This window comes from Heteronotia binoei, chromosome 9 (genome assembly GCF_032191835.1).
Source record: "Heteronotia binoei isolate CCM8104 ecotype False Entrance Well chromosome 9, APGP_CSIRO_Hbin_v1, whole genome shotgun sequence".
In the NCBI taxonomy this organism is placed as follows: domain Eukaryota; kingdom Metazoa; phylum Chordata; class Lepidosauria; order Squamata; family Gekkonidae; genus Heteronotia; species Heteronotia binoei.
The window spans coordinates 78374988-78401400 of record NC_083231.1 but is presented as its reverse complement, the minus strand read 5'-3'; the positions used below and the strand labels follow the sequence as shown (position 1 = coordinate 78401400).

General features: G+C 40.9%; 1 protein-coding gene across 3 annotated transcripts in view; it reads left to right on the top strand.

The window, feature by feature from the left end:
- Window positions 1-25069, top strand: part of AFG2A (AFG2 AAA ATPase homolog A) — a 273792-nt gene extending 248723 nt beyond the window's left edge. For all 3 annotated transcript variants that reach the window (XM_060246822.1, XM_060246823.1, XM_060246824.1), the window contains exon 16: window positions 24713-25069. In XM_060246822.1, the coding sequence (XP_060102805.1) occupies window positions 24713-24889 (177 nt within the window). In that variant the 3' untranslated portion in view covers window positions 24890-25069. The remainder of the gene's footprint in view (window positions 1-24712) is intronic.
- The last annotated feature ends 1344 nt before the right edge of the window (window positions 25070-26413 follow it).

The following is a 26413-nucleotide window of genomic DNA, read 5'->3' as shown; positions in this document are numbered from 1 at the left end:
ATAAATAGTTGTTTTAAAATTGGATCTCTCTATTCCTATTGGATTTATTTTCTTTCAAAAAGACTCTGATTAGGAATTAGAAAACTTGGATTGGTCCTTATATCTTGGAGAGCAGAGTGGTTTCAGATGCCAAATGATCATAGCACACATTGGTAATGAGACAGGAAAACTAGCTCTTAATTCAGTCCAGGAGGATGCATCGTCTTGAGCTTCGTTATCAATTGAAATTCAGCACTCTCTCTTTCCAGTCTCCCTTTGAAATTCCTTTGTAAGAACACTTAGGTCAGCAACTGAATGTTGTGGTTTCTAATGGCAGATTTATGTCCATTTATTCTTTGTATACTCCTGGACTGAATCCTCCTGGATGGAATTGCGACCTCAGGTTTCCTGTCTCATTACCAACTCTGGTATCTCCATGCCTACTACCCCTCTGCATATCACACCTAATCCAATTAAGCCTGCTATTCTCATTAACCTGCTATTGCCATTCAACATCTGAAATCACCTTTATAAAGTTTATATCTCTAGTACCTTGTGTTAAATTTTATGGCATGCATGGCCCAGCCCAACAAAGTGACATTTATGTCAGATCCTTCCTTCATAACAAATGTTACCTCTGTTGCAGGATTTTCAAAGCAAAAGATGTTCAGAGATGGTTTGTCATTGCCTGCCTCAATGTAGCAACCCTGGTATTGCTTGGTGGTCTCCCATCCAAGTACTAACCAGGAACAATCCTGCTTAATTTTCTGAGATCTAGATAAGATCAGGATAGCCTGAGCTATCCAGGTCAGGACATTTCATTATTAGTTCCTAACATAATAGCCCTCAGTATCTTCTGCCAATGTGTTATATTGTGACTAATAATAAATATACCTGATGCATGATCCAGCCAAATTTGAGCATTTTTCAATCTTGTTGATCTGAATATGTTTAAGCTCTTTGACTGAGACCAGTGATATGTAAAAGTGTTTAACTTCAGTTACATTTCTCACATATTCTTTACTGGACTAGCATAAGTTGGTGAATGAACATTTCAAACACGTTTTCAGGATTCATGGAATTCTTTCAGATTTTGTCAAAAGCACCTGCGTCTAGGGTGAAATGAATGACACATTGGCAAAAACAGTGATTGCTCAGGTAACAGAAATGTTGGAATGGGGAGACAGTTTAGGGAAAGGTGGTAGATGAGGGTGGTATTCTCTGCATAACAATTCTCTGTTGGATATTTGTTCCTCTGAGGCACTCATCTGAGCCCCAGTGGAGGAAATAATATTTGTAGGGGGGAAATACACAGAAGGGGTGAAAGCTAAGCATCCCCTCCTGCTGCCCTCTGTGGATTTTTCTCTTGCAGATACTCTTGTAGCTACCATTAGTGTTAAACACGAGTTTAACTTCATTCTTTAAATTAACTCCTTTTACTACAACCTGACACAAGTATACTGTTTAAAAACACTTTGTAGGTTAATTGTTTTTTTCACAAGGCATTTTCAGCTCAGGGAAGATTCAAATGGCCAACTACATTAGCATGCAATGAAGTGTTTGTTTCTTTGATGTGTCAAAGCTTTTAATGACTGTCATTATATTGTGTGGTTTGAAATGCCACACCTCTCATCAGTAATTAGCAGGGAAAGGGCAGATTATTTGTCCCATAGTATCATCTCATGCAGGAGCCCCGTGGTGCAGAGTGGCAAATCTGCAGTACTGCCGTCTGAGCTCTCTGCTCACGACCTGAGTTCAATCCCGGCAGAAGCTGGATAGGGAGGGAAGGGTTGGAGGTGGGGTGGCTCTATATGTCAGAGAGGGTATACAGTCCAGTAAGACTGAGGTCAGAGAATAAGATTCCCTTCTAGAAATGCTTTGGGTTGAAATAGAGGGCCCAAAAGGAAATTTAACTATGGGGGTTTGTTATCTCCCACCAAATCAAAAGATAGAGGACGATTATAATATGATGGAAGGATTAAAGATAGCGGCTAAACATAAAAACTGTGTCATAATAGGTGATTTTAACTACCCACACATTGATAGGGTCAATATGTGTTCTGGTCGAGAGAAAGAGATTGAGTTTCTTGATGCTCTCAGTGACTGTGCTATGGAGCAGATGGTCTCAGAACCTACCAGGGATGGGGCGATCCTGGATTTGGTCCTAAGTAATGCCCAAGACTTGGTGAGAGATCTAAAAGTGATCGCACCACTTGGGAGCAGTGACCATAACGTTATTGATTTCACCATTTGTATAAATAGAGAGTTGCCCCAAAAGACCAGCACAACCACTTTTAACTTTAAAAGGGGTAAATTCTCTGAGATGAGGAGGCATGTGAAGATGAAACTGAAAGGAAAGGTAAATGCAGTCAAAACCCTTGGGGAAGCTTGAAGGCTATTTAAAACTACAATCCTAGACGCTCAGATAAAATACATACCACAAGTTAGGAAAGGCACAAACAGGTTTAAGAGAAGGCCTGCATGGTTAACAAACAAAGTAATGGAAGCTGTAAAAGGTAAGAAGGACTCATTTAAGTGGAAAGCTAGTGGAAAGTGAGATTAATAAAAGGGAACACAGGCTGTGGCAAATCAAATGCAAGACTGTGATCAGGCAGGCAAAAAGGGACTATGAGGAGCATATTGCAAAAAAACATAAAGACCAACAATAAAAATTTCTTCAAATATATTAGACACAGGAAACCAGCCAGGGAGGCAGTGGGGCCCTTGGATGACCAATCAGTAAAAGGATTACTGAAGGAGCATAGGGAAATGGCTGAGAAGCTGAATGCATTTTTTGCCTCCGTCTTCACTGTGGAAGACGAGAAGTGTTTGCCCACTCCAGAACCACTAATTTTGGAAGGGGTATTAAAAGACCTGAGTCAGATTGCGGTGACAAGAGAGGAGGTCCTACAATTGATAGACGAATTAAAAACTAACAAGTCACCAGGCCCGGATGGCATACATCCAAGAGTTCTCAAAGAACTCAAAGTTGAACCTGTGGATCTCCTGACAAAAATATGTAATCTTTCATTGAAATCTGCCTCCGTTCCTGAGAACTGGAAGGTAGCAAATGTCACCTCCACCTTTAAAAAGGGTTCCAGAGGAGATCCGGGAAATTACAGGCCAGTCAGTCTGACTTCAATACCAGGAAAGTTGGTAGAAACCATTATCAAGGACAGAATGAGTAGGCACATTGATGAATCCAGGTTATTGTGGAAGACTCAGCATGGGTTCTGTAAGGGAAGATCTTGCCTCACTAACCTGTTGCATTTCTTTGGAAGGGGTGAACAAACATGTGGACAAAGGAGACCCAATAGATGTTGTTTACCTTGACTTCCAGAAAGCTTTTGATAAAGTTCCTCATCAAAGGCTCCTTAGTAAGCTCGAGAGTCATGGAGTAAAAGGACAGGTCCTCTTGTGGATCAAAAACTGGCTAATTAATAGGAAGCAGAGAGTGAGTATATATGGGCAGTCTTCGCAGTGGAGGATGGTAAGCAATGGGGTGCCGCAGGGCTTGGTACTCTGTCCCATGCTCTTTAAGTTGTTCATAAATGATTTGGAGTTGGGAGTGAGCAGTGAAGTGGCCAAGTTTGCAGATGACACTAAATTGTTCAGGGTGGTGAGAACCAGAGAGGATTGTGAGGCACTCCAAAGGGATCTGTTGAGGCTGGGTGAGTGGGCATCAGTGTGGCAGATGAGGTTCAGTGTGGCCAAGTGCAAAGTAATGCACATTGGAGCCAAGAATCCCAGCTACAAATACAAGTTGATGGAGTGTGAACTGGCAGAGACTGACCAAGAGAGAGATCTTGGGATCGTGGTAGATAACTCACTGAAAATGTCAAGACAGTGTGCGATTGCAATAAAAAAGGCCAACGCCATGCTGGGAATTATTAGGAAGGGAATTGAAAACAAATCAGCCAGTATCATAATGCCTCTGTATAAATCGATGGTGCGGTCTCATTTGGAATACTGTGTGCAATTCTGGTCACTGCACCTCAAAAAGGATATTATAGCACTGGAAAAAGGGCAGAAAAGGGCAACTAGAATGATTAAAGGGTTGGAACACTTTCCCTATGAAGAAAGGTTAAAATGCTTGGGGCTCTTTAGCTTGGAGAAATGTCGACTGCAGGGTGACATGATATCTACAAGATAATGCATGGGATGGAGAAAGTAGAGAAATAAGTACTCCCTTTCTCACAATACAAGAACTCGTGGGCATTCGATGAAATTGCTGAGCAGACAGGTTAAAACGGATAAAAGGAAGTACTTCTTCACCCAAAGGGTGATTAACATGTGGAATTCACTGCCACAGGAGATGGTGGTGGCTACAAGCATAGACAGCTTCAAGAAGGGGTTAGATAAAAATATGGAGCAGAGGTCCATCAGTGGCTATTAGCCACAGTGTGTGTGTGTGTGTGTATTTTGGCCACTGTGTGACACAGAGTGTTGGACTAGATGGGCCATTGGCCTGATCCAACGTGGCTTTTCTTATGTTCTTATGGGTTCAGGTAGCCAGCTCAAGGTTCACTCAGCCTTCCATCCTTCCAAAGTTGGTAAAATGAGTACCCAACTTGCTGGGAGGAAAGTGTAGATGACTGGGGAAGGTAATGGCAAAACATCCCCTAAAAAGTCTGCCATGATGTGACGTCACCCCAGAGTCGGAAACGACTGGTGCTTGCACAGGGGGACTACCTTTGCCTTTTTATAATCTCATGCATTTCTTCAAAAGTCACAAACAATCTTTCCCCCCCTTCTCTTGTCCAAGGGGGGAAAAAAAAGGAAATATGCTTCTCTCCTTAGGCTTTGTCCTCCAAGGATTATTGATATGAGTTCTCCATTCAAAAGTTCCACGTTTCTATTCCAAAATGTAACAACGCATAGTGCCTTGAGCTGGCCATTGTATGAGAAGGAGCAATGATTAAAGCTAGGAAGAGCTTTTTTTGTAGCAAGAACTCCTTTGCATATTAGGCCACACACCCCTGGTGTAGCCAATCCTCCAAGATCTTGCAGGGCTCTTAGTGCAAGGCCTACTGTAAGCTCCAGGGTCTGGCTCCAGGGTTTGGCTAGGCTCATTTGCACAGCAGTTACATTTGTAGTGGTTGGTATTACTGTTGCATACATTGCACTTCCAACTCATTGTACATTGTACATGTAAGTGCAATTCCATAACCATTAATACTGAGAGAAAATAAAACCTAGTGCATACTTGCCACCTCAGGAATAACCTGATTTTTAAATAAAGTCTTAGTGTAGGATGTATTTTTGATTCTAGATATTCACTTTCTTAGTTTTGCCAGGCAAACAAGCAATGAGTTTCCTCTTTGAAGTGTGTGCTACTGCAGAATAGTCCTGCTTGCAATCAAGATCATGTGCAAGTACTTTGCAAAGCAGAAACTGGCTGGGGAAACTAATCCATTGTTTTTGTTGTGTGAGATGCAAATGCTCAATAAGTTGATGCCACAACATAAAACAAGTTCCATTTATATTAGCTTATAAGAAGAAAATTGGCCAGTTCTACATTTTCAGTTCTACTGTTGTAGTGATGAGCTTGCTGTAACAAAGAGCCAGATCACATAATGTAATTTGTGTGTTGTCTGTATCTTCCAGCAATTAGTGTTTGTTACTGCTATTCCCCCCCCCCCCCCAAATTTATGCAGCTTAATTGATTGGAGTTAAAGTAGATTTGTTAAACATATTTTTCCATTTAAGAGCAGCGTCTATAAGCATTTATACATGCATGCCATAGTTTAATCATTAGCAAAATAAAATTATTGCCAATTCCTGGTAATTATTTTGCCTTGCCTTAAGTTTGTGAGGGGTTTATTTTGACCACACGGGAGATTTAGATTTTCAGTTCAAAAACAAGTACGAAGAGTAGCTAAAAACCCCCATATCCGTTCAGCCTGTTTCAGCCCACTTTGTTTACTTGTGTCTCAATCTGCTTTTCTTCGTCATCCCGAACATTTTGCAATAGGAACCCTTTAATTAATTTCTTACACAACAAGTACTGGCACAGCATGTCACAGGATGTGCTTAGGAAATGGGTTCCCCACAAGCAAAATTAAATTATTGATGGTTAAAATAAATGTGAAAATAGCATCAGACCAGTGTTTTTTGCTGGTGTAAATGTCTGTGATCTTTTTGTGAAAACATTATAGAAAGGAAAAAATTGGCTGGCCCTAATGTAAGGTCACAATAATTTATAACCGAGTATTGTTATACTTTTTCTTCCTGTCAGCTGTTTTGTTTTTCCATTTCTCCCACATGCATCACAGTGAGAGTTATTTATTTATTTATTTATAGCCACCCTTTCTTTAAGGAGCTCAGGGCAGAATATATTAATGTGCATACATTAATACAGAATAATCTTTACCATCATAGGGATATTGATCCAATTTAAATTCCAAAAGCTTACCAGAGAGGGAAATACATCTTAAGGTGGGGGAAATGGGGCATGCAGTTAGTAATTTGCTTCCTATTTCTGCTGCCATTGGTTACACTGGCCAAAGAGGAAAGCTGCTTTTTAGTTGAATAAGCAACTTGTCACTTAAACAGTTTGAACTCTTGTAGCAGAAACTGCAAGCCAAGTTCTGGCAGTATGCATGGTTCTCTCCTATTGCTACATTTAATGGTGAATTATTTTGTCCCTCTGCCAGTCACAAAAGCAGCAAAACCCACAGTGAAGGTAAGAGCTTCTATTTAAATTACCTGAAAGAAAAAGAGTTGGATCCTATTAATTCCTTCCACTAAATTGTATCCTTCCACCAAGTCTTCCTTCAACAAAGAAAAACTTTTCTCCATCAGCAGTTTTCTCCATCAGAAAAGGGCATGCTCTATAGCAAGAAGTCTTTTTCCCTTGCTAGGATCTAACCTAGGAAAACAGCACCCGAAAGCATAATGAGAATTGAATATGTTCCAGCACCAAAGGAAACTAAGAGTTGCTTTTCTTCTGCCACTACATCCTTTTGCTTTCTCTGAAGTGCACAAAACCATTTCCAATAATAATAACAGCAATCATTAATAATGGGCATTGTAGGTATCTCAAGGCTTATTGATGCTGATGATGAAATGTCAAGTGGGGATTATACTTTCATAGTGGTGGAAAGTGTCATCAAGTCGCAGATGACTTATGTCAACCTGACAGGTTTTCAAGGCAAGGGACAGAGGTGGTTTGCCATTGTCTTCGTTTGCATAGCAACTCTGGACTTCCTTGGTGGTCTCTGATCCAATTATTAATCAAGGCTGACCCTTCTTAGCTTCCAAGATTGAGCTAGCCTGGGTCACCTGAGGATTTTTTTTTTTAAACTTCAATAGTGAGCTAAAATCAAATAGAAAGCTACACAACCCATAAAAGAGAGATTTTTTTATAGTCCTAAATATAGGAACCTTTTTGAATCTCTCCTTTTGAATCACTTTGGAAAATAACATGCACTGACTTTCTGTTTTCGCTGCTTTTCTGAATGAAAAAAAGGCAACTTTTTGATTCTGCATGCTGAACCATTCTATGCTTCCTGGAAACTTATGTGCTTCTCTGACAATAGAAATTAGTCTAATTTTGTTTTGTTAACAATTCTGTCTTCATTTTTGTCTACAGTTAACCCAATAGTAAATCTTATTAGAATCAATATTAGAATGAAACCTTGTTTTTATGTCTGTAACTCCCCAACTAACAATAGAAACAACTAAACAAAACAAAAGGAGAGTAGTGCCATTCTGTGTCTAAAAGATAGCTTCTAATCTGGGAAAGGTTGTTTTTAGGGTTGCCAGCTTTATTTTGGGAAATTCCTGGGTGCCTGGGAAGGGTGAAGTTTAGTGAGGGGACGGAGGTGAGCTCCACCTCTCAAAGCTGCTATTTCTTCCATGGGATCTATTTAGAGGTTGGTAACCTTAGCTGTTTTCCACCTTGTGAGAAAAGAAGATGGACTTCTGTACTATGTGAACTCTTGCACAAGCATTTGCAGAATACTTCTAGTTTTTATTTTCCTTTTGTTCATAATTCCTTGGAGCTGCTGAGGTAGTATTTTTTTTTAAGCCAGAAGGGGATCTTTTGCTGTCTCTTTTTGTTGTTCCTACCCATTACAGCAGTGTTCAATCTAACAAGCTTCTGTGTATTGTTAAGCCAAAGGTCAGCTACATTTCTGACTTCCTTGTAAAGCTCTCCTATTAGTATGTGGTCCCGTTTTTTAACCTATTTGCAGACTCCTTTGATTATCTCAAATCACTTTCACATGGGTCTGAGGTTGAACATTATTTCTCTTGGCTTGTCCTTTGTGCAGCAGCCACTTCCTCTTTGCTTTGAAAGGACAGTGTGATGTTCAAATATTTGGTCCCAAGCCAAGCATTTAATTTGTAAGCTACTTAATTTTCTTCAAAAACATTGGAAGCAGGACTTCTAACAACAGAAGCAAAACTTCTCATTTGTTTATGGTCTAATGCAATCATCAGTTAGGAGACTTAAAGTAAAATAAATTGGATGTTCATGGAGTGGGAAGGTGCTATAATTTATGACCTTCTGTCTGTCGCAAATTATAGCTTTTTAAAAACATAGAAATAGAAAATGATCCTGCTATGGATGTGAGATGACTAAAACACCTGGCTTCTTTTATAGAGTAACAAACTTTAGGAAGAACTTGACAGTTGTTGCATGTGTAATCCTTTTGGATTGTGCACACATGCCCTGAAATAAATGCCAAAAGTATTTGAAAAATGTGCATACAGTAGAGGCAGAAAATTAAAAATTAACTCTGAAAAGGACATCACATACAATGCTGGCTATGAAATTTTAACATTGTGCATATTTAGCAAGGAAAGACCTCTCTAGAACAGTCTGTGTCACAAAATATTAGATCCATTGGTTTTTGAATGACCTATATCTTCATAAAGAGGATCTTTGGTAATCTATATTATAGGCATACCAAGGCATCATGACTTGATTTGCATCTGTATCAATTATTCTGCAGTGGGATTATGGCAAATCCACCTTATTATCATATTTGTTTATAGAATTTGTTAGTTCAACAGGTCTTTAATGTTGTAAACCTGCATTCTGAGTGCCTTGTTTGCCCCTCTCCCTTGCTTAATAACACTGGCTTGTACTATTTAGAAGGCAATTTTCCTTTAGGTAATATTCTGTTATGAGGAATTTGCAAGTCTTTAGGAAGAAAGGTGACTGCTTAGGAATAGTGGGAAAGGTTTGATTTTGATTTCTAAGGTTTCTGACTGTTTGAAAAGCAAGGGGGTGTAGTGCTAAAGAATGATTTGCCAACTTTGTTGTTTCTTAGACACAGCCAGCCTGGCCAAGTTAATTCAGGTTTTTATCACCTTGTAGTTGGATTGCCGTAATATGCAGTGTATTGGGCTGCCCTTGACAATGTGGAAATAATAATGGCAGCCAGACTTTTGCCATGGGCTAGCCAATAGGAATACCTCTTTCCAGTGTTAAAACAGTAAAATTGGTTGCCAGTTTGTTTCTGAATTTAAATCATCCTGCTGGTTGTAACCTTTAATGCCCTTCATACCCCATAACCTATATATCTGAAGGACTATTTCTCCCTATAGGAATTTAATGCTAGATGTTGTTTAAAATTCTAGATGTTGTCTTCATAGCCTAGTTCCCACACGGCTAAAGGACCACCTCTCCCCATATTACCCTGTGCACCAACTGCAGTTCTGGCTGCTACCTTTGAAATGTTCCCTTGCTTAAGGTGGCCCTCATAAGACCACAATTGGTCCTGAGGACAAATGGAAAGAGGTGGTCCTACTGGAGCCTGCACTGTCAAGAAATGTTTACGAGGTGGTACAATGCCATTTTATTTACAAAGCCTTATGATAGAATTTAAGCTGCCTGTATTTTATTCAGGGAGGGCATTAATGACTTTTTATTTTGTATGTTTGTAATATTGGATTATAAATTGCATTAAGCCATAAGGAAAAGAAGGGATATAAATATTTCATAGTTAAATAAGAGTGGGGAAGCTATTCCATACAAGGAAATACAAAAAAAAAAAGTTGATTTCAATAGATTCTCTTTTTGTGAATGCCCAATAACAATATAAATTGAAACTGTTTCTTCTGTTTTATTATAACAACTTTTTCACAAACACCTTTATTTCAATGAAATAAAAATCATATGGAAACAATATTCTCTATGATATAATGTGGTAATCACCAAACAGAAGAAGAGAGACAGTAAAGTGATCTCCACTACAAGATAATTCTTCATATTTCATTTTGTAATATGGAATCCCCATTTAGCTATTGTGGCTAGCAGCCACTGATGGAGCTATTATTTATTTATTTGCTCATATTTCTATCCTGCCCTCCCCCTGCACAGCAGGGCTCATTAGTTTCTGACATACTGAAATCACAGTGAAATTCAATGACAAATTCCTCTAAGAACAGAGTTAAAGAAATAGTATGATCTAAATACCTCAAAACAATAAAATCTGTGTCCTTAACAATACTCAGACATAAGAAGTTACACACAAGGGACTGAAAAATGTAAAGATTTGAAATGACATTTGCCTAATAACCATGTGAAAATAGTCTAAGACAGGGGTGTCAAACTCATTCGTTATGAGGGCTGAATCTGACAAAAATGGGCCGGGCCATGTGTGTCAAAATGTATTGCCAGGTAGTTGAGATATAAACTTTACAAAGGACACAAACACAATTAAAGATTTTCTTTAAAAAGACTTAAAATAAAACATGATTACAACATTAGGACTTGTTGGTCTTAAAGGTGCTCTTTTGTATCTCTTCCATGGGATCCATGGAATTGAGCAAAAGAAGCTCTGGCTTTTTCCTTCCTTCCCCAGGGGACCAGAAGGGGGAAGAGTCTCAGTCAACAGAAGGAAGAGAGGCTTGACTCAATAGCTCTGCAGTGCAATTGAGAGGGCTTGGCACAGCAAACTGTCCCCCCGCCTTCCTCCCCAAGCCAATGGAGAAAATAGATTTTGCTCTGTAACTCCTGTGCAAAACAAGCCTGACAAAACAAGCTGTGATGCAGAAGGAAGGAAGAGAAAGGGAGAAGGAAGCAGACGACAGCCAGTTGCTCGGGGGCCTGACTTGGCCCTTGGGCCATGTGTTTGACACCCCTGGTCTAAGGCATTCTAAGTGAGAGGAAGTGCATGCTATTCATTGGTGCATGTGAATGAAGATGGAGGAGAGATAGAGAAAATTGGTTGTTCACTAGTCATTTGTGAACCAACACCTGATACATAGTGGGTAAGGTGCTGGACCAGGATCTAAGGGAACTAGGTTCAAATGTACCATGAAGCTTGCTTGATGGCTTTGATTCCATCACTGTCTCTCAGTCTTACCTACCTTACAGGTTTGTTGTGAGGATAATATGAGAAAGACAGAATCATGTGTACATCTCTGAGCTCATTTGAGGAACAGTGGGATAAAAATGCTATAGGTTCATTAAACTGTCAACTTCATCATGCTGAAAGATGATATGATAGCACTTTTACAAAAAAGCAGATTAGACATTTCTGTTGTTTCCATGTGGGCTCTGCCAGCTGATGCATCACACACATCCTCCTGCCAAAGCCATCCCACTTTCAGTTACATAAACTAAGAGGGATAGATCCAGTGATTTATCTCCTCACAGCTCCAAGGAGCCGATGGATCCCCTCTCCGCTGCCACCCCGCACAGACAATTTTGTTTGGGAGAGGAAAATCATTTTTGTTACTTGGGACTTTGGGAAGAGAACTAAAATCTGGAACCCTTCCCTTTTGACATTTCCTAAACAGCTAGATAAAACCAAATAACTGGCAGGGCTTCTAGTGTCCTAGCCCCACTGATGGATCCCCTGATGGCACCTGGTTTTATTGGCCACTGTGTGACAGAGTGTTGGACTGGATGGATGATTGACCTGATCCAACATGGTTTCTCTTATGTTCTGGCTATAAGAACACTGAAAGTGAAACTGATCTCTGCTCCATTGAAACACATTGCAGCATAGACAAAGTTGTAAGGAAAACATGGAATGGAAATTCCATTAAGGTCTACATTTTCGTTGTAGTTTTGCTTCCTGCTGCAGCCAGCAAAGACAAGGCAGAAAGAGCAGGAAACTTCAGCCTCAGAGCTTCAAAGGCTGAGGACATGAGTGTGGGGGGGAGAAAAGAGCCGTATGGGCCTGATTAAAGCCCTGGGCAGGCTGGTCATTTGGCGCCCCTGCTCTAGGTTTTGTGGAGTGGTAGTAGTGATGGTCCCATTACAACTGTAATGAAAGGACAGTTTTTCATAAGAGTCTCTGGATATTACATATTATTTTTCCAAATTGACATGGAAAAATCACATGTGATATCCAGACAGACCCAAGAAAAAGTGCACTATGAGGAGAACACTTATGATGACCATACTGTCAGAGGAGGGATAAAAGGACTGAAAATTGAACTAATATTGACCTAAACTGGATTTTATATCTGGAAAACCACAGCACTTCCGTGGCTCATAAAATCTATAATGCAGATAAGCCCTTAGGTTTGTGTGCCTATCTTTAAAATGTGTGTTTAAGTAAATATAGAACTGTTGTGTGAAGTTAGCCAACAGAAACTCTGAGGCTTGATCCTCTTGATCCTCTCAAAGATGTTGTCAAATCTCTTTAGCACAAAAATAACACAAATGTCATAGTGTCTTGGAAAGACACTAATATTATTTTCCTCTGACTTGTGTATGTTGGACAAGGTTGGGGACGGAAAAACAAGGATAAACAGAATTTGTTCTTGACAGGGCCATGCATGGATGCACAAGTTTTCATAATCCAGATGCATAGTCTGTGCATGAGCTTGCAGGGTTCTTTTTTATTCTGCTATTAATAGCTATGTTGTTACAAGGATTCATTTCTCAGTCCTGCACAAAACACACACACACATTGGGTCATTACAATGATAAAAGCATATGTTTCCATGGCTTTGCTACCTGGGAAAAGACTGCATGCATGGGTAGGGATGCTACAGTGGTGAGGAAGAGGAGGAAGAAATTCACCTCTCCTTCCTCTTTTATCAGTGGACGTGTCCTGATGGAAGAGGCAGAAAGGGCAATTTCATCTCTCTTCTGACTGCAGCCTTCCAACTCATATGGCTGCTAGACCACAAGTCCCATGATCCATAGGAATAGGTTTTCCAGAGTTAGAAATGGCTGCTGGGAAAGATCTGTAACCATTATCCTTTCTGCTAATGAATCACTGGATCCAACTCAGTGACTGTCTTGGTTTCTCAGTCTAAATAACTTCTGTGTTGGAAGGATCTAGCTCTGCTGTGGCTGCTTCTCTGGAACCTGTTTCTGCTCTGGACTAGAACTGTTCAGATCAAGGGTTGTTAAGGAAAATATGTCTTGAAAGTGGTAACAGTCAGTTTGACAAATAGAGGAAAGCTGCCTTTAATTCCACAGAAAATGTTTGTGTGTACCATACACTGGTCTTTTTCCTTCATATCTGGTTCTGACAGGATACCTATCAATAGGCACCTATTTTATCACCAGTTGAAATAAATGCCTGAATTCTCAGAAGCTGATAGCCTGCAGCTTCTGAGAATTAGCTTGTCCTCTTTCTGAGATTTGAGGTTGATAATCTGTTCACACTCCTCCCCCACACACAAATAGGATTATCAGTATTTAATTTATTGTGAAGCCACAATTATTTAGGCTAGTTTCCCGTTTCTCAGAGGAAATCTATGGCCAGTGTTGCAGGTCTACTAGCTATTACAGTTGACTGCGTGGAGTGAATATGGAGATGCAGCAGAGAAAGCCCTTGACAATTTTAGCAGGGGTGTCAAATGTCTGACCTGTGGGCCAGAACTGGCCCATCCAAGGCTCTTTTCTCCTCCTCCCTTTCCTGTCCCTTGCCCTTGGAAGCTTTGAGGCTGCCAAAGTTCCCAGCACCTTCTGCCTTGTCTTTACCAGCTGCATCAGGAAACTCTTCTGGACTAGCAAAGTTGCAAGGAAAATGTGGAATGGAGTTGACCGGGCGGGGGGGAGGCGAAGCTTGCAGTGTCCAGCCATTTCATGTTTTCTTAGGCTCAGAGCAGTTTATATTTTTTTAGTTTCTGCTGTGATCTTTGTGCTTATTCGTGATGTTTTATTTTAAAAATTGCATTTCCAAATCCCACTATTCCCCTATCTTTCCATTTTAAACAAAATATTGCAAGAGTTTTAAACATGTCTGTATTTTAAGTAAAAAAATAATATCTTTAATTGTGTTTGTCTGTTTCCTTTATAAAGTTAATATCTCCACTGGCATTAAATTTTAAGACACACATGGCCCAGCCCCAGAAAGTGGCATTTGTTTTGGATCCAGTCCTTGTAACAAATGAGTTCAACACCCCTGATTTACAGTTTTCTGTTACCAGAGTATCCCGGCTATAGAAAGCATCCAGTGGGGTCAGTCAGGCCAGGGGTGTCAAATTTGAGGCCTGCTAACTGGATCTGGCCCCCGCAGGGCTGCTGTCCATTGCTTGAACAACTATTCCTGGTTACTTCTGCAGTTCTGCTACTGCTGCATCACAGCTTGCTTTGCCAGTCTCTCTCAGTCGCACCGGAGAGATAAATAGGTGAGCCTCTGTTTTCTGCATTGGTTTTCATTCCAGGGGGAGGGAGGAAATGAGCCAGAGCTTGCTTTCTGATGTCGATCACAAAGGAGACAAAAGTAAGCCTTTCTTCCCTTCCATCGACTGAGGCTCCTCCCCTTCTTCCCCTTTGCTCAGCTGCCTCAATTGTGCAGGAGAAATACAAAACACCTTTAAGACCAATAAAGTTTTTATCTAGGTATGAGTTTTCTTGTGCCATGCTGTAGTGGATGTATATTTTGTTGGGCTTGTTACACTGTGTTTGTGTTTTGTTGGGCTCATTATGCTGTGGATTTAATGGGTTCAATTGGGTTCTCTTTTTAACTGTATTTATAACCTCATGATCCAGTCTTTCTCAGTAGGAAAGCAATATAAACTATTTGGATGAGGAATAACAACAAAGAGAATTAGGCTGAGGGTGTGTGTCCAGACCAAGTTTACCCAGCACATTTCCTTTGTAGACTGAGGATTTTGAACCTAGACTTCCCAGATAGCAGGCTGATACATTCTCTGTCTTTCTCTCTCTCTTCTTGCACTGCCTCATAGGAGTTATAGTTATTTTTCTGGGAAGACTATAGGTTTGTAGACATTTTCTGGGAAGACTATAGGTTTGTAGCATGTTCTAGACCAGCACGTGAAGCACTTTATGTACAAAAGCTCACAATGCCCAGTTGTTCCATGTTTTCCCCTGGACTTCCTAGGCCCAGGGCACTGACCATATTTCTGTAATGAATGCCAATAAATCAAAAGTAGGTTTGCAGCTTGCCACTACACACCAGAACAGCATACTCAGGATTGCTACAGCACAGACATTTTGATGCAATAGAACAGAGGAAGAAATATCAGTTATCAGAGACAATTAAATAAACAAAATATTGCAGTACTAATGTTTTAAATGTGTTTTTAAGTAAAAAAAACCTTTAATTTTGTTTGTTTGTGTCCTTCATAAAGTTTATATCTTTGCTATCTGGCATTACATTTTATGACACACACAGCCCAGCCCAACAAGGTTTCGTTTAAGTCAGATCTGGCCCTCATAACAAATGAATGCGTTTGACACCTCTGAGCTACACCAAATGCTTGACTTGAAAGAAAGTTCTTGACAGATGCTATCCATGTTTTTCCTGGAAGCCTCAAAGATGAAGTTTCTATAGTCTACTGAAGCAGTATATTTTGCTGGTTGATCTGCTTTTATAGTTTGGTCATTCTTACTTATTTGTAAAATATTGAGATCTCACTTGAATTGTTATTTGGAGATATAGAGAGACATATTTGGAGACATAGAGAGCCAGTTTGGTGTAGTGGTTAAGTGTGCTGACTCTTATCTGGGAGAACCGGGTTTGATTCCCCACTCCTCCGCTTGCACCTGCTGGAATGGCCTTGGGTCAGCCATAGCTCTGGCAGAGGTTGTCCTTGAAAGGGCAGCTGCTGTGAGAGCCCTCTCCAGCCCCACCCACCTCACAGGGTGTCTGTTGTGGGGGAGGAAGGTAAAGGAGATTGTGAGCCGCTCTGAGACTCTTCGGAGTGGAGGGCGGGATATAAATCCAATATCATCATCAGCAGCAGCAGCTTTTATTTTTTGTTCTCTCCTCAATGTACTGTTGTTCTACATTCCAGTGTTCTCATTCTTTAGTATTATACTTATCCTCACTTAATCTTCTTTTCTAATAACTAACATGCTTGGTTCCTGTAGTATTTCAGTATACTACTTCCATTCTAGTCTGTTTTCCTCACAATTTTCCCCTAGATCTTTGAACTTGTCAGTGTTCTTCTTCAATTGTGTTCCATTACTGACCAGTGTTCTAAATGATATCTTACATGTACTAAGTTGCATAGTACTTTCACTATCTTAAAAATGCTCCCACATGCATAAGGGTATTAATATATAGCATTTATGGAAGTTTTACTGGAGAGTCTATAGATATTGAAGATAACATGGTCTTCTTAGAGACAACTGGCAGTGTCTACAAATTACATTTTCTCAAAAAGACATAGCTCTTTTAAAAATTAACCACAAATGAAGCATACTTTTGCACTAAAGTGTATGTGTGTATGTGTGTTGTTAAGTTCCACAAATTTAGCTGAAACTAGCACTTGGCAGAGAATGTTGTTTAAAAATATTCTGTCTCAGCATGTGCAAACTTGTTTTTTTTTAGTACAGAATTCTTTTGTTAAAGGTGCAGTTCTGCCACATCTTTGGGATCTGTCTCAAATCAGGATGTTTTGGAAAGTGACCTGCATTTGGTGCTTATAGTTACAAGTTTTAAATTGGAATTTACGTTTGGTATAGTTGCTTGGAAAGGTACCTTGTCTACTAAAAATTCACAAACAGAAGAGAGACTAAGCTTCTGAAAGACTGAGACTGTACCCTGAGGGTATTAATTCTTAGAAGGATTGAGAATGAGCACTCTCTTTGTAAAAGCTCCATGTAGAAAGGTTCAGCCTAAACTCCATGAAAACCTTCAGATACAAGCTTCTCTATTTATTGCATGGCCTATGTGCTATTTCCAGGAACTCCTTTCATTTGCTATCTCTCCACTTTGTGTCTGAAGATGACATCCAGATGCACATCAGTAGAGAGAACTAAATATCATTTGAATACTTGATGGACACAAATGCAGGCAACAGTGAATCTAATGTTTATAATTGGCCTGTGATGTTAACTGACTTTTCCAGGAACATTCACATGACAGTACTTTCCCCAAGCCACAAACCACTCAGTTGTAGCTCTGGGATACAGCTTTGAGTGGCAAAATTATGCTATCTGAACATGCCGTTCCTTGAACACATTATGGCCTTAATTTTCTTCTCATTTATATTTGATTTTTAAAAAATGCAATGACACCTGTTGCTTTTTTTTGTGAGCTTCATTTGTGATTTAAGCAGGTGCATTACTTTACTTTACTTTACTTTACTTTAGTCGATTTATATCCCGCCCTACCCCACCGAGGTGGGCTCAGGGCGGCTTGTGACTGGGGGAGAAGAAAGTGTTTTTAGCTTTAACCATTGGGTTTTTTCATCCTCCCTCCCCTCCCAAAAAAGGCCTATTGGAGCCTTTTCACTGTCCTGCATGCTAAGTGGGAAAGTTGGTGTTCCCACTCTCTAATCCTGCTTTCAGGGGTGCCTAGGAGGCACACCCTGTCATGTTGGCGTGTCGTCTTGCAGGTAGTCTTCCACTGGGAAGCACCACAATTTGCACTATTCACAAACCACCACAGGATGCCAATCTGCTTCAGGTTTCTAATCCTTTTCTCACGCAGTCTCTGGTAACCATCTACAGGGGGGGAAACAAGCTTGAAAGAAAGAGAAGGCAAAATGAAACACAATGTACAAGGCCAGCCTATCAGGCTGCCAGTTGCTGCACATACAATCGGCACCAGCTGCAGCCCAATTAAATTCAATAGTTCACAGGTGTTCCTGGCAGACGATGCATTAACCAAGCCACTTTCTTGAAAATACCTAAGACTTGAGCACAGAAGCTCATTTCTTTCTTTCTCTCCCTCTCCCTCAGTCTTTTTAAGAATCTTTAAAGCTTGTTTGGAGCACTTCAAATACAAAGAAGTTGAAAGGAACTTTCAGCCCTTTGGAAGAAAGTTAGTGCTTAAAACCACAATGGACCTGACTCAAGAAAGCTGAATCAACCATTCATCTTGGCTGATTCATCCTGGCAGATGAATTGTCAGGTTATCAGCACATGGCTTCAGGAGTAAAACAGTTTATCCTAAAAGTGTTTTCACCCAGGAAGCCGCAACTGATTGACAGTGAGTTTTGTTTTCTTCATTTAGACTAATATTGATTAATCTCCATTCTAACACATTTTTTAACCAGGGACTGATCAAAGGCTTTTTAAATCAAAATCATTAAGATGTCCTCTTGTGTATCCTGTAGTACATGGTGAAATTTATGTTATTTCCCCCTAAGATTTGAGTTGCAGTTCTGTCAGCTACATGTATTCAGTATGCCTGGTGTTTGGCAGTTTTGCTTGGACATGGAAGTCCTGTCACATTCCAAATATTCTAGTTCTCATTGTTTTAGAGAAGCTGAGTGAATGTTAGAGTATGTCTGGAGACTTAGAAATAATAAAAAGATTGCTAATATAACAACATCATCATTTAAAAAAAAACAGCAGGTAATGTAAAACAATTGTAACAATTTGTGGCACTTCATACCTATGACATATCTGCTTTTTATCATCCTCCACTATTGTTACAGCCCAGTTAACAATATTAACAAACAAACAGACCCCAATTTGAGATTCTTTTAATTTGCTAAAAACATTCCATGACTCTACATACCAACTCACTGCCCACTTTCTCTATGTTTAAAGATGGCTTACCATTCCAATTTTGTCAGATGAAGAGCATACGAAAGCTTACGTTCTGAATAAAACTTAGTTGGTCTTAAAGGTAGTTGGTCTTAAAGGTGCAACTTGTCTATTGCTTTGTTCTATTGCTCCAGACCAACACGGCTGCCCACTTGGATCAATTTGTGGGAAGTTTAACATTTATGTAAGGCTATTGGACTTGCTTACCTGTTCCCTGCCTCCAAGAAACACAGAAACACCTGAGATAACAGGCCAGCATAGATCAGTTTAACAGTAGACTACAGCAGTGTTCCAAGCTAGAATAAGAACTAAAATACATGCGGAGTAGAAAGCAGGGGAAAGCCTAGCCATTAACAACATTTCCTCAGTCCTCCATCAGTCTCGGACAAAAGGATGGGAGAATGGTGATATTCATTCAAGAATCTTTCTCCTTCAGGCCATTCCGTACCCCAAAGATCCCTGTTATTGATTGTGTAAGCCTAGTGTGGGATTCTGAAAAAAAGTTTGGCTATCTGGTTGGTGTACCAAACTGCCTAGCACAACAGCAGATATCCTGTCAGACCTGTTAGAGACAGTATTGGGCTTGGTTCTCGAGTTCCCCAGACTGATTGTTCTGGGAGACTTCAATGTCCATGCCAATGATGCTGCCTCTTCACAGGCTACAGACCTAGTGTCTTCCATGGCAGCACTAGGATTTTCTCAAATTGTATCAGGCCCCACACACCAGGTGATCTTTGGGATGGGGATAGAGAAGGATTTAGATACCATTGATGTAGTGCCATGGCCAGACCACTTTCTCCTGAGGGCCCATTTGAATGTCTCAGCCCCGCCCTGCTTAGTGGTGAACTGAGTTATGCTCGCTAACAAACACTCATGGATCCAATTGGTTTCCAGAATGCTCTGTGGGTTTCAACATAGGCGTAAACTACGCAGGGGCTCCGGGGCTTGAGCCCCTCCTGGATTTTCCCGGCAGGGGCTAAGCCCCCTCCGGGCAATCAACACAGGACTTTGGGGCTTCCAATTTAAATTTTCAAGGAGGAGAGATCATTATCTTCAAAGGCATGAATGGGGTGGTAGTGTCCATGTGTGATTTTCCCTCTGGACTGCAAAGCAGTTAGTGGTTAGTGGTGTTAATGACTTTACAACCCTAGCTTCTTAGAAATGCTAGTTGAGCTAAAACTTTGTTTGCGTTAAAGGTGTTACTGGACTCAAACTTTGTTCAACTAGTTAATGATTGGGGGGAGGAATAACACTGTATTGCTATGTTGCATACATATTGCTATAATATTTGGGGGTTCTTTTGGCAGATAAATATTTTGTGTCTTCTTCAAGCCTGTGATTGTTTACATTCATTTAAGTGGATGCTGAACCAGATGCTTTTATCCTTTTGAAAATTAATGACCCCAGCAAGCCTTTTTTTCCTGAAAATGACTACACTCTTAAAGACTTGGTCAAGTAGGTGTGTATTGACAATTGTTCACCACCTAGGCATAGGGTTGCCATTCCCCAGTTGGGGGCAGGGGATCCCTCAGTTTGCAGGCCTTCCCCCTGCTTTAGGATCATCAGAAAACAGCGGGGGGGGGGAGGGAAATGTCTGCTGGACACTCCACTATTACCTATGGAGATTGATTCCCATAGGGTATAATGGTGAATTGGTCTGTGGGTATCTGGAGCTCTGGAGGGGCTGGTTTTTGAGGTAGAGGCACCAAATTTTCAGCATAGCATCTGGTGCCTCTCTTCAAAGCACCATCCAAGTTCAAAAAACATTGGATCAGGGGTTCCAATTCTATGAGCGCATGATATGTATATTTGCAGATCTAAAAGTGAATTTCAGAAACAGGACACAGCAAGAGACCTCTGAGATACCACTGTAACCACTGGCCAACTCCCATCTTTTCCTGGGTTTGGCCCAGTCCATGGGCATTGTTGGGGGGTGCTTCCTAAATTTATGGGGAGGGAGCATCTACATAAATTAATAGGTAGTGATTATGGAGGCCCCTCCCTGTGATGTCACTGGCTCCTCCCTAAGATGTCACTGAATCAAATGCCTCTGACTGGGCCCCAGCCCCCCCCCCCCCGGAAATTGAAAAGTCTACGCCCCTGTGTTCTAATGCCCCTGACAACACAGATGAGCTGATAGAGGATTGGCATAGCTGCCTCTCTGAAGCCATCGATGAAAATGCCTCCCTGCAACCTCTCCATCCCCATTCCAGATTAGAACCTTGGTATACCTCTTGAAGGACATCACATGCCAAAGGGTATCATAGTGAGACCCTCTCCCCAAGCAAACCATGGAGAAAAGAGACAAACCCTCCGTCCCAACCCATGGAGAAAAGAGACAAACCATTCCAAGGCTGTCCCATGTATCCCCATATTGACAAGATGGCTTAGCCTCAACTAGAGCCTTTTTTGCTCTGGTGCTGGCCTGGTGGAACACTCTCCCAAGTGAAATCTGGGGCCTTGCAGGACCTAATACAGTCCTGCAAGGCCAGCAAAACAGAGATGTTCTGCCAGAATAATTCCATCTGTGTTGGCCTCCCCTTGTATTGGTGCTCATTGCTTTGTTTTTTGGCTGTGCGTCTGATATTTCATCATCCTAACATTCATGGATGCACACGGAGTATAATCTTTTTTGAGAAAAGACGTACCAACTGTCTCAAACTATTGACTGCCATCTGATTGACTACTTTTAAACCATTGCTATAAATGGGGTTTAATATGTAATTATTAATTTATTTATTGTTCAGTGTTGTTGTTGCTACCCACCCTGAGCCCTGTAGTGCGGTGGCGGGGCAGGCTATAAGCTGAATATAATAAACAAATATTTTCAATCACATATGAATAACACAGATATATGTAGGGAATGTAGAGAATCCAGGAATTAAGCATTTAAAAGACATGTGTTCCTTTTACAGATGGGTAATACAGAAGAGTGCTCCAAATAGTCAGAGAAGAGAATATACTGAGCACATACATGTCAGTATAAGTATTACACATTCAAGTAATATGTAAAACAAAAAACCTACAGCCTTCATCATGCACATGAACAGATCCAAAAAGAAAGAGACATTGTCTCTGCCTATTCACAATGACACAGACAAGACATAGAGAATTCTGTTCTTGAGCTGGAGCAGCAGCTTTGGGTGGCTTAGATTCCTGTTGTGACCTTCTCTCTGTCCCTCAAGTAAAAGTAGGTGGGTGGATACAGAGAGTTATTTATTGGGTCTGGCAGCAATGGTATGATTCATGGAGGAGAGGTCCATCAGTGGCTTCTAGCCATGGTAATTAACAAGAACCTCCTTTCCATGGAGGCCCAGGTCACAGCAGTTGCGATCTGCCTTTTACTATCTTCGGCAGGCCAAACAACTAGTGTCCTATCTGACCCCCTCCCCCCATGACTTAGCTACAGCGATCCATGCAATGGTCACTTCCAGGTTCGCCTACTGTAACTTGCTCTACCCAGGCTTGCCCTTGGGGTTGATCCAGAAACTGGTGCAAAAATGAGGCAGCACAGCTGCTAACTGGATTGCCTGTATGGGCAAACAGTCAGCCAATGCTGTGCAAATTGCACTGGTTACCAATTGAGTACCGGATCCGCTTCAAGGTTCTAGTGCTGACTTTTAAAGCCTTACCATGGCCTACCTGTGGGACCGCCTCTCCCCGTATGAGCCCCGAAGACTGTTGCGATCTGCCAATCAACATTTTCTGGCCATCCCTGGCCCAAAGGACATCCATCTTGCCTCAACCAGGGCCAGGGCTTTTTCAGCCCTGGTCCCAGCCTGGTGAAATGAGCTCCCCATGGAGATCTGGGCCCTACTGGACCTGTTGCCATTCCATGGGGCCTGTAAGACAGAGCTGTTCTGCCGGGCCTTCAGTTGAGGCAAGCGGGCATCCTCTTCTCTCCTCTTCTCTTGTTCAGCCATCTACTGCCTTCTCCTGCAATTACTTACCATCTGAATTATAATACTCGGGCCAATAACTGTGTTTAATTTGCAAAATGTGCCGGTCCCACCTGTATTACATTTTATTGAGTTATATGTGGTGTTGTTTAGTGTAGACTAGAGTATTAATTTTATTATTATATTTTAATTGTTTTTATGCCTGTAATTTGCCCTGAGCCCATATCGGGGAGGGTGGAATATAAATCTCCTAAATAAATAAATAAAATATCCAGAGGCTTGCCTCTGAATATGAATGCTGTAAGCCTAGCTACAGGGGAAGGCCTTGGCTTCTGTTCCCTGTTTCTTGGCTGCTGTGTAAAAAAGGATGCTCGACTACAGGGACCATTGATATGATCCAGCAGGCCTCTTCTTATGTTCTTACTGCAAGATAGAAAGCTTCCTGCTCTGTCTGTGCCCTGCTCTGGTACCTCTCTACAACTCATTGATGACCATGTCTGGTTGCCCCTGAACCGCCATCTCCATTTGTTTTTACCATGTATACATCCTCTCTGCCAGTTCTGCAGAAGATGTAGCTCTTCTTTATTGTCCATTGGCTATACTACTATCTATATATACAGCCTGTGTACAGATAATGGAGAGGCAGCTGAGGGGAGAGAATATCACTGGATCCGATTATGGCTACAGAAGAAGAAAATGTACTAAGATCTCTGTCACCTTTTAAGTCATCTGAAAAATGATGTGCAGTTATGCTTTTTCGATTAGCTGGTAGACTGTTGTTAGGTGTTTGTTTCCTATTTGGTAGCAGCATGGGCAGGTTTTTTTCTGTATAGGATCTTCACTGTGTTTTAATGCATTAAAATTTACAGCAGTAGAAGGCTGATCTGAAGTAACAGCAATATTGTTGAAACTTGACAGAGCTGTCTAAATCCTTGCATTCCCCCCCCCCATCCCCCACTGGAAGGCTTCCCTAAATGCATGTTAAATCTTCTAAAAATCCTAAGCAATGTTGGCAGCCGTTATTTCAGCACAGGCAATGCAAGTCTTTTCACCAAATGAACAAACAGTGAAAAATATGCTGTACGGTTGACAAATGCATTTCAGCTGGCTCTTTCATTTGCGCACATAAGGGCGCAATCACTATCAATCACTTTTTTCCTTCTTACACTGAAAATCGTGGTCTCTCTGTTCATTCCTCAAGCACTTTTCACCACAGTAATGTGTCTTTAGAATGACATTAACATGAGGCTGCTTCCGCTTCCTGAAGTCCAGGGAGCTTAAAGAATATATCTCAGGCTTTGAGCTATTAGCCTTCTTCTCTTTCTGCACTTTTCTGCCTTCCTGCTTTCCACTTTGCATGGTTTGTTTTTAAGATTTTTTTTTTAAGCCGAGATTTTAAACAAGAAAGGCACAACCATGGGGAAGGTGGGATTTGATCATCTCTCTGTGTCTGGTTTTTGAATCATCCGCCTTTACTAACATTTGGTACTCTGGTCACTAAATAACAACATGCACTTTGTGTGCCTATTGAATTTCGCCATTCCGTATTTTAAAAACCAGATGCTTCAATTAATATTCAAGGGAGTTTTTTTTTTTTAAAAGCCCCTTCTGTTACATGGGATATGTGTGATTCACTGCTCATGCAGTCATTTTGGGTTCCAATCTGGAAGGGGAGCATCATTGTGACAGCAGGTAGAAAGTGTGGTTTGCACTCTGATGGCTGCCACCTGGATCCCAGAGTGCGCTGCAGGAGGCCCTTTCACTATAGCCTACTACAAACCTTGCTGGGGTGCTGCAAAACGAGGTGTGCACTTGTGCCTTAGATCCTGCTGGGGTGGCAATAGCAACATAAAAGGAGGTATCAACCTCAGATCTTCAGCAGATAAACCGTCACAGTGGTATTTGTTTTAATGAATGTTTTTTTCTTTTTCAATTTCAGATAACTGCTGTTTGTAGAGAAGCTGCACTTCTTGCCCTTCAGGAAGATATTCAGGCCACGACTATTATGGATCAGCATTTTCAACAAGCCTTGGCTATTGTAACCCCTCGAATTCCATATTCTCTACAGCAGTTCTATGAAAATTATCAGCAGCAGAGTGGGTTGCATTCACTTTGAAACATGGATCAATATATCTATATTGTGGAGTGGGGAATCCAGGATGTCTTCTAATTATTTGAAGTGCAAACAGTTTATTTTAAAAAAGGACATTTTGGATGGCAAACTATTTTTTTAAAATTAGATGTTCGAAGTGAACTTCAGTGTAGGAGGTTTCCTAATAAACATGCTTAAATAGCAGTTGGGGACCTTGTTAGTGTGATATAAATTTCTGAAATTTTTCCATTAATATAGCCTGCCATAATTGTGTGTCATTATTATCACAGTACTATTATGGTACCATCATTTCAGGCCTCTTTCTCTTTCTTTTAGAACAGTAATACTTTGGCTTATTTTAAAATTATGTATAATAATCCAATTCTCCCTTCTTCCCACATGCCTTTGGACCCAATTTGTTTTCTCCCCCTGCAGTCATAATACCAAAGTCAGGATAATTCTGCATCTTGATTTCACCAGCTGGGTACAACCTGCCCCACCCCAGCCCCCATACTCTAAGCAACCCCTGTTTCCCTCAAAACCCTTTACTCTCTCAGGAAATTCGTTCTTCTCTCCCCAAATGGCTACCAAAGCACTGCTTCTTCATACTTGTATGCCTGGAAGAGGAAAGAAGTGAGAATATAACCTGCAGATATGGAGGAAGGGTCAGAATTGCCTGTGAAAAAGCGCTGGAGTAAAAGCAGGGCCAGATCTAGGGTGGGGGCAGAGGGGGGGTGCTTGCCCTGGGCGCTGACAAAGGGGGGATGCCAAATTGGGTATGGAGTCCATTGTATTCTATGGGTCCATAAAATAAAATGGCCCCTAAAAAGGGGTGCCATTTCTTAATTTTGCCCCCCCTCAACAAACATGTAGATCCGGTCCTGAGTAAAAGGAATACAAGGGGCTGTAGACAAGAAGGGAAGGTGTCATTTGATAAATCTCCTTATCAGCTCATTACCCTGTGCAAATCTGTTTGTGAAAAATTAGACCCCTCCCCCATATGAAAAAGTGAACTTACCTAATGAGAAAAGCATTACTAAAAGCTAGTGTGTGATATAAAAAAACTGTTTCCACATGAAAATTTAAAAGTTGCCATATTAGGTGATGTGATTTTTATATGGAGATATGCTGAATGGCTGCTAATGTGAAAATGATATCTTTACCACCCCAAAAATAAATGAATTGCTCTCCAGGTCACACCAAAGACTGTTTTGAAGAAAGATTTTTTAAAAGCTTCTTTTATGTATAGAATTGGGATGGGGGTTTTTTTTTTACAACTTCTGCCTAACAATTCACATGTATTTACTAACATGGACAAAGACCAGACAGATTGGTTCAGGGCACTTGTACCCTACAGGCAGTCATCAATCCTAAGGAATATGCATTGTCACCATGACTCGTGTGACTCCTGGAGAGCTGGTCCACATGTGGTTTAAGACGAAGGATTAAAGGCTCAGGCTTCCCAGACAGAGGTTGCTTCTGGAGAATTTTTGAATGTCTTGCTACTACTCCTTAAGAACACCCAGCAGCCTTAAAAAAAAAAAAACT